Below are 9,799 nucleotides of genomic sequence, written 5' to 3' on the forward strand. Positions count from 1 at the left end.
CCAAATTCCTTTAAGGAGACTCGAGGAAAAGTAATATAACTGATTTGACAGTCTCAATGCAGTTTCTTATCGCACAAATTTCACATGAATGGGCAACAGCTAGAGTTAAAATATGTGCTGAACAATGTACAGAAATTGCTTTTGGACACTTCTCTGAAATTATCTATCTCCCACCCTTACATCAGCACCATCATATCCTCCATCAACCATCTTTTTCTAAATCCACACCCAACCCATGGAGAGTAGAAGTAATAGCTGAAGCGTGGCTGAAGCTAACTCAGAAGCAGTTACATCTCCAATAGGGACCAATCGGAAAGAAAATTTCCCATTCCGATCTAGACTTTGGGAAATGATTTATCGACTTTCGAGATTATCAAACGGGTCAAAAATTAGACCCTGAGGAATGCTTAATTCTTGAATGGTAGCACACCATATCGGGACCTTGAAATGAAATGGTAATATTCGCGCTATAATTTCACAAACAGTTGCTCCGGACAGAAATTAAATGTAGCATTCTAGAATTTGCGAAACGACATGAAGTTTCTGAGCATTTTCCACAGAAATTCCGAAACTATCAGGAAATTGCAGACATTTGATCTGCAATCCCATCTGGTGTGTGGAATTTAGTTTTTTCCCCATCCGTACCCCGTGCTATACGCCTCTAATTTAGGAGAACAAAATAAGTCTGAAGATTTTTTTATGAACAAGTCTCTTTTCATAGCGGATCGAAGAGGTAATCTGGTAATTTTACTGAACAAGGGGGGGGGGGTTTTGGACCCGTTGAACCCCCTCCTTAAATACGCCCATGGGTTATGGGTTCGAATCCCGGCCTGGGTATGGATGTTTGCGAGTGTCCATTCATAAATGTCATCATATCATTACTCATCTTTGCAAATTAGCCAAAAGTGACACAAAAAGCGAGGTAAAATAAAGGAAATCAATCAATCATTACTCACGGAAGCCGAAATCTTCTTCCCGTGGGGCAGTGTACTCAACTTGTGCAATTTCGGGAGAACATTTTCTAATTCCATTTCTAGGTTCATTATTTTTCGTTGCTTTTCTATCACATGGGCCCATCATGGGATGAATGATGAACTGAAGAAATTGTGATGAGACAAGCATGATACGCCCATGCCTGACCAGAGTTAGAGCCTGTGGCCTCTGGTTTCATAGCGTATTACACTTACACGTCGGAAGCGGAATCCTTTGTAAAAACTGTAAAAGTGGGCTGAAGGAAAGTACATTGCAAGTGCATAAAAAGGCACGTTCGGCTCACGTATAAAAATTAGCCACTAGCTGTGCGAAATCTGTTATATCCAGTGCCATTGATGGCCATTGATGGCAATATTTAGTTCTGCACTCACAAACAAGATTATTTTTTAAGAAATTAGACCATAAATGTATGTAAAATTTGTTATCCAACGTCATTGTTCTCGAAGTCCACAACCAGTTGGTGAAACAGACAGGGGCCTCCCCGAAGGGTAGTGGGTAACACGATCGCCTCGAAATAAAAGGTGCTAGGTTCGATCCTGGTATAAACTATATACATGAGATGCCCAGCAGAGGATTTATTGGAGTTATATTCCCATATTACAGACAGGGGCGCCGACTTGTCAAAATTATTGGGGGGCTCTGATCACTGAAATAAATTAAATTAATGAATGACTCACTCTCTCCCTTTTTTAAGTTTTGCCCTCAGTGTTCGGAATCTCATAAATGCAGAATATTAATTGTCCACAGATGGATATGCCACAAGTTTCGTCAACCATAATAGCAAAATATTCCCGACTTTTAATATCTGCTACCACGGAGAGCAAAACAGATCTCCCTAACATACCTTCCGAATGTCATGTGAGAGCCATTTGTAGCCCGTAGCCCCGAACGTCCCATCCACTACCCTAGTTCATGCATATCGTCTTTTGAAACTCTTTTTTAATAAACATGTTAACAATACTCATAATTACATACTTAGTATATAGTAATAAGTCATATGTTTTGCTGTCTCAGGTCATAGCCCCCCCCCCCAAAGTTGATGGTTTAGCGGTCTCAGCCCCCCCAAAGTTGAGAGTTGTTGGTCTAGAACATTTCAAATGTGTATTTAAAGTTAAGTTCATGTGGCACAATTCAGAGTAATCTTTACAAGAGAAGCAAAATAATACATTAGATCCTCTTAAGCAAAATTATTTGGTGGGCTCCGCCCCCACATCGTTAACACTGGGGGGGCTCGAGCCCCCCCCCCCAAAGCCCCATGGAGTCGGCGCCTATGTTACAGATCCATCGCCGAATTTGAAACCCTAGCATGGAAGTGCCAGGGTGAAAGAAAGAGGAAGGGAAGTCTGTAGTTCCGATGTTTCAGATATCTTGGCGCAAGTATACACCGCTCAAGGCTTATGTCGGCGTCTATACTACATTATGAAACCTAAAATAACAGACAACGTCCATTTCTAGTAAAATTCTAATCTCAAAACCAACTAGGTTATTAATATTATTAATGAGTACTTATTGTTACACACACACACACACGTTTGCTTGCTGTATCACAGTAAACCACCAATATTATTTGAAATAGGGAGTGGTGTTTACGAAGGGCGCTCTAGTATCAACCTTTTCTTACGTAGTACACCGTGGACTGCATTGTTGCAGATTAATGAGGCTCCGGTAAGTGGATCCACAGCCAGTGTGATCCTATGACGGGATCTGCTTTGTTTTGTCAATGTTCCTTCGTGATTGTCCTTTCATCAGGGGCGGCGCGTGCCTTTTCAGGCAGGCAGGGCACATTTTTCTTTTTGGGTGGGGAGGGGGAGGGGCAGTTAACCTCTATATTCCTCTTTAAGGTTTTTGAGTGAAGTTCCTTGACATGGAGTAAGTAAATTGTTCGAACAATGGGTCACTATTTGGAATAAAATGTAACATTCTGATCAAGATATCTCTCCAAAGAGTATTAAATACTCACTACGTAGGATTACGAAATATCAGCAACATATGGAACAAATTACATGAATAAAAAAAACTCGAATACTGACGTCGGAACCCTATACTCTTGCAGTAACTAAAGTTTGGGTAGATGCTGGAATGATTAGGAAAATGTTATACTGTTAACTCTGCTATAAAGTGCATGAGAAAGGAAGCAATTCCAAACGTACTTTCAATAACGACGGTGAAATATGTGAAATGGTCAGCACCCCTCACTGCTGAGCAATAACAAAATAGAATGAAGAAGTGAAGATACTAATTACAGAAATAAGATAAAATAAAATACCTTTCTTTCCATTTATAATGATAAAAGAGCTTCTCCAGTTTCTGCGATGAATATTTTCCTTCGTACGATGAACTGTGAATGAAGCCTATATGCATCATCTATCTCCAGGCGAACGGCTGCTCCTCGTCTTTTAATAGATGGAGGGGGCATGGACTTGGATTCCACACAAAGTTATACAGGGTGTTTCTAAAGGTCGTTTACAACGCTTGGGAGGTGATTCCTCACACGAAAACAAGCAAAAAGTCTAAGTTCCATTTTTACGACTGAGGCTTCGTTTCCGAGATAGGAGCCTCGCAAAAGGTGACAAAGTGAACGTCACACTTAACTGGGACGAATACTATCACAGATAGAGAGGCGGTTCCAAGGGAATCATAAAGGAATCGTATGTGCTCAGTCCGGAAGTCACTATGAAAAGTTCACTGCACGCATGCGCAATGGAGTCCTCAAAGGAATTGGGGATTTCCAGCAACAACAATGCATGGAAAAGGTATGTAACGCAGCAAGAAGGACCGTGACAATGAGAAATGCGTTCAAGACAACACATCCCGACCTCAAACATCAAAACATGACCACCGAACACAAAATCCGAAAAGTTGAGCACGGTTGCATACCCCAGTTACACGCGAGGAATGAACGAATCATGTCATGTGGCATACGAGAGACAGGAGGAGGGAAAGAAAAACACAATATCAGATGATTGCGACAACGTGTATTTTTACACGCGACAACTACGTAATATCCCCCCCCCACACACACACAACAAACAACAAATGCTACAATATCTTACGCACAGACAGTCCGTGTCACTGTACACCAACTGAAGATGTCACTTTCACCACACAAAGGGGGTGGGGAGCAATACCAAAAGTGTTCTCACTGGTATTTGCCGAGGGCAATAATCACAGACGGTTTTCAAAATGTCTGCCGTTTACTTCTACGCAGAGATGACAGCGACGAATCAAGGATTGTCGAGTACGAGCAAACAAGCCAGGTGTATCTGCTACCGTCGCGGCGGCGACGTTGATGCGAGCAACGAGGTCCTCAGCTGATGTGACAGGTGTGTCGTATACGAGGGTTTTCATTTCTCCCCAGAAGAAAAAATCGAGAGGGTTGAGATCTGGCGACCTCGGTGGCCAAGGCACAGGCTCATCCCTACCAATGAACCTATTGCGAAACACGTCATGCAGGAAATGTCGTACATTACGATCGAAATGAGCTGGTGCACCATCGTGTTGGTACCACATTTCTTGACGCAGTGCCAAAGGTACGGTCTCCAACAGTTCAGGCAGAACCTCACTAAGAAATGCATGATACGTGCGACCATTCAGGCGAACAGGGAGAATGTATGGTCCAATTAAATGATCATGTACTATCCCGCACCACACATTCACTGAAAACCTGTGCTGGTGATGGGCCACAAAAAGTGCATGTGGGTTGTCAAAGTCCCATACATGACTGTTTCTACTATTGAAGACATCCATCCTGGTGAAAATGGCTTCATCTGTCCACAATACGTTTGCCCCGAAGTGAGGGTTTGTGTCCAGCTGATGCAACAACCATTGGCAAAACTCCATACGAGGGCGAAAGTCACGAGGTAACAGTTCTTGTACTTTCTGCAGTTTAAAAGGGTGCATTCCTTCATCTGACAACACTCGCCAAACATTCACATGAGACGTGTTTCGTGCCCGAGCGAGCACTCGCGTACTGGTGCCAGGATGTTCTGCGACCGCTGTTAACACATCTTCTGCAAACTGATGTGTGCGTACACTTCGGGGTCTTCCAACTTCTTGTCGCGGTGGTAACACTGACCCTGTTTCACGCAGTCGACTGTCCACTACCTGAAAGAAGGTGTGAGACGGTAAACGTCTATGTGGAAAGCGTTCTCCATAAAGACGCCTTGCCTCACGGCTATTACCACGTGCCTCCCCATACATGAGATGCATGTCTGCTAGCTGCTGGGTCGTATACGCAGCCATCTGTGTAATAGGGAGCTGGAACTGCAAAGTATTGTTTTTGTTTAACACTGGCACACTGCACAAATTGGCCGTATCACCGTACGAACACCACAGACCAATTGTTGCGATACTTGACTTGCCCACTCCACCACGTCAACTTCTTTCAATGCAACATACTAGTACTCTTCAATGCGTATGACAACCTAGAGCGAACTGCTGATCATATCCCAGCACCTGCAACACGATTGGGACGACTGCCGGAGAGAACCAACCCTTCGAGCTCCTCTCACGGGAACAGCAGTCATGAAGGTCAAACGTAGACTACGAGAGCCAGACTTGCCTGAGCAGCGCTTCCAAAACTGGTCTCTTTTACGTCACAATGATCGCGTGCGAACACTTTTGGTATTGCTCCCCACCCCCTTTGTGTGGTGAAAGTGACATCTTCAGTTGGTGTACAGTGACACGGACTGTCTGTGCGTAAGATATTGTAGCATTTGTTGTTTGTTGTGTGTGTGTGTGGGGGGGGGATATTACGTAGTTGTCGCGTGTAAAAATACACGTTGTCGCAATCATCTGATATTGTGTTTTTCTTTCCCTCCTCCTGTCTCTCGTATGCCACATGACATGATTCGTTCATTCCTCGCGTGTAACTGGGGTATGCAACCGTGCTCAACTTTTCGGATTTTGTGTTCGGTGGTCATGTTTTGATGTTTGAGGTCGGGATGTGTTGTCTTGAACGCATTTCTCATTGTCACGGTCCTTCTTGCTGCGTTACATACCTTTTCCATGCATTGTTGTTGCTGGAAATCCCCAATTCCTTTGAGGACTCCATTGCGCATGCGTGCAGTGAACTTTTCATAGTGACTTCCGGACTGAGCACATACGATTCCTTTATGATTCCCTTGGAACCGCCTCTCTATCTGTGATAGTATTCGTCCCAGTTAGGTGTGACGTTCACTTTGTCACCTTTTGCGAGGCTCCTATCTCGGAAACGAAGCCTCAGTCGTAAAAATGGAACTTAGACTTTTTGCTTGTTTTCGTGTGAGGAATCACCTCCCAAGCGTTGTAAACGACCTTTAGAAACACCCTGTATAGTGCAGAGTAGTTGATTCACTACAATGTCAAAATTTCACACATTCGCACTTTTAACACTGGGGGGAGGGAATCTTGCTCCTCCTCATCCATTCTGCACCTCACCATGCCAATAATGTAAACTAATATTAATGTGTTATGTCTTTGTATAAGAAGTCCATTCTGCGGTTCTTTAAACATACAAACTTCTCCATTACTCTTTTGTTGAAGTCAGGAATTTCACGAACAAGTTCTTTTTCGATAGATAGCATGGCCAATGCATTTAATTTCTTCTCTTGCATGGTGTTACGCATAAAAGTTTTAATGCGCTTTAGCGTAGAGAAGCACCTTTCTGATTCCGCAGTGTTCATGGGAGTGGTTACAATAACACGTAACAGCTTCACAATTTCAGCGTATACCCCTTCTAAGTTGTTATGAAGGAAAAACTGAAGGAGGGAGGTTGCTCCACCACTGATTCTGAAATCTTTCCTCGTGTACAACGTAGTTAGTTCAGTTTTCAGCCGTGGCTTATTTAGAAAGGGGTTTGCATCAACAGCAGCCGTTTACCTCACATTCAGGAAATTTTAGAGCATATGTCTCAAACTTATTTGAGCTAAAAAGTGTTGAAGCCACAAGATGCCCTGTGAATGAGAAGCGCTCACGGGCTTGCGTTGTTATGGTATCGCAAACTTCTATAGATGCCGCTAGCTTCCCTGTTGCTGAGTTCGATTCACGCCGACGTTTTGGATCGCTTCCTTCCTCGGATGAACGTTCTCTTCCGGATATGCCATTTCTCACGTCCGTGACTGCATTTTCGAATTTGTTTATAGCAGCATGCACTTGTACTGGGTCCGTGTTCGTTTTCTGAACTTCGGCGTACAAGTGGTCAACATGCGGCATGATTTTGTGAAAGAGTGACAGCCAAAACATAAAGGTGTTGTTTTTCAATTGATGACATAAACCAGCTGCCTCTCGAATTGTCACACCGTCGAATTCGGCACTCTGTTCTATGTTTTCAAGACATTCAATAATTTCCGTCCTGTATTCAAATATTGTGTTCACCAGTCTGCTATTGAAATTCCACCGCGTAGGAATTGCCTGGGCAACCGCTTTGATGCAACTGATTCTAAAGCAACCATTCTCTGAGGTGACCTCGAAAAGAATGATGCAAAGCCAGCAAGATGCGTGAAAAATGTCCTGACCCCACTTATATGCAGAGTAGCCTGTTGCATGGTGAGATTTAATTGATGGGCATAGCAATGAATAAAATATGCACATTCATAATGCTTCCTAATAAGTGTTTGAACACCTGCATGTTGCCCGCTCATTACAGCTGCCCCATCGAAGCACTGAGCAATTAATTTATATGGCGTATCTTTTAAGAACTGACCTATTTCGGATAACAATATATCTGCAATATCGTTTGCTCTGGCACGAGCAGGATTAAAAAATCCCCAGAATCGTTCGTAAACTTTTCCAGATCTCTCGTAGCGGAAAATGAGAACAAGTTGTAGCTGTGAAGAAGAATATGTAGTTTCATCAGCCTGAATTGCAACAAAATGAGCATTTTCTATCTGAATGCTTATTTCTTCTCTGCATACTTCCAAAATGCAGTCCAAAATTTCATTTTGAACCGTGCTTGAGGTTCCCTTAAATACACTAGCAGACTCAAGATGTTCTTTCAATGATGAATCAAATTCTGCCGCAAAATTTACAAGGCCAAGAAATGTTCCTCTGTTAAGTGCATCTGCAGATTCATCATGACCTCTCAATGCACATTCAAATACACCGCAAAATTTAATGCAGTCTATAATAGTTGATAGAATTTTCCTGTTCTTGTCAACCATATCATTGTGCCTTTTCACTGCTATTCGATATGAGGAGTCCAGTTGTTTAGCAATACTTACACGACCCAGTAATGCAAGATCCGTACATGCATTAATGTGCAATTTGGAAGATTCGTGGCTTTTTATCTTTTCTGACAAATGTTTCATGTCCTTTATACCCGTACATGTCCAAGCAAAGTCGCCCCCAAACAAAATACAAGGAAAGCAAAATAAAGCGATGCGTTTATCGCAACCACAAAGCCACACTTTTCGTTGATACCAGTCCATGTTAAAATTCCGATTTACTTGCTTTCCCTTACATGTTGTTGAATGCTGAATTGAAATATTTGGTCGATGCGGTCCTAGTAGCTTTATCTGAAGTTTCTCTTCCATTGCCAATGAATTGAAAGGCGTAGATATTAAAGTTTCTACATGATTCAATGTCATTTTAGCGTCGCAAAATGTCTTCCAAAATAATGAAAAGAAATATTCTATATTCACCAAGTATCCACTAATATCAAGGACTAACTTGGAAGATGATGCAGCGTTAAGTTCAGTAACAACACTTTACATTGGCCATGTACCCCCAAAAATTTCGTTTATACTTACGACGATATTCTGCATGTAAAGTTGCTGGAACACAGACACAATCACACAAATAAATAAACACGTACAGTAACTATAAACTCGCGAAAAACGAATTATTTCATAAGCGACCAATACGCACAGACGGAACGCAACGCAAACTCATACACTAACTCAAATCCAAATCCGTATTACAATGGGAAGAAAGGAGGATCTTTTTGAAAATACGAGGGACTAGTTTGAGCAATAAAAAGTGTTGTCAACTTTTCAGGTCGCCGGAACAAACGCGAAGAAAAGCATTCGAGGGATTTTTTACTATCTTATTGCTGCATGCTGGAAGAACGAATGAACTGCCTGCCAAGCGTTGGAAACACTGAACGGTGAACGAGGCAAACATGAATGGGCAGGGCACCTCGTCCACTGCCCAGAGACGGCTACGAATTTTGCGCTTTTCCATTGTGAGGGGACCGTCCCTTGGGTCCCTTGCCTATGCTGTAAATGTTTGGATCAGTCAGTGACGTCACGTCTCCGGGGCAGAGCCGAGATTGGACTCTCTCCAACAGGACGGAGAAATATATTAACCACATCGCGCTGCGACGCCAAGGGTCCCGGGTTCGAATCCCGGTCGGGCTTGGTTGTTTGTGAATGTCCATTCATCAATTTCATCATTTCATCACTCATCCCCATCTTCGCAAATTAGCCAAGAGGCACAAAACGCGAAGTAAAATAAACTAAATCAATCAATCAAAATATATTAACCTCGCACAGGGTGCATACCCTGTAAGACTGGTTGCAGCAACGTAGGGGTTGAGGAAAAAAAACAAAAAAAATATTTCCGCGTATATACCGATTGTCTCTTCAGATGAACTTTTTATGTTAAAATTGTTGTGGGGCAGTGCCCTAGTTGCCCTTTATGTAGCATCGCCACTGCCTTTCATCTTATCACTATTCTTCCTCAACGCAGCGATTAATGCCAGAGATTTTTAGAACTAGATATTATCGTAGGAATAAAAGGGGAGGATAACAATGAAGCAAAAGCAGTAAATGCATCCACAATTTACAATTTCTTCCCTGCGATATGCATAAATTCACATTTCTTCTTC

The 9,799-nt window shown here is 42.6% G+C and overlaps 1 protein-coding gene across 1 annotated transcript; it reads right to left on the reverse strand.

Moving 5' to 3' along the window:
- Window positions 1-7,343: 7,343 nt before the first annotated feature.
- Window positions 7,344-8,279, reverse strand: LOC145983599 (zinc finger MYM-type protein 1-like). Its single transcript, XM_083116664.1, has one exon. It carries the CDS (start codon window positions 8,277-8,279, stop codon window positions 7,344-7,346), a length of 936 nt encoding a protein of 311 aa, XP_082972790.1.
- Window positions 8,280-9,799: the final 1,520 nt, after the last annotated feature.

The sequence above is a fragment of the Lepisma saccharinum genome, chromosome 2 (assembly GCF_977018435.1).
Source record: "Lepisma saccharinum chromosome 2, izLepSacc3.1, whole genome shotgun sequence".
In the NCBI taxonomy this organism is placed as follows: Eukaryota; Metazoa; Arthropoda; class Insecta; order Zygentoma; family Lepismatidae; genus Lepisma; species Lepisma saccharinum.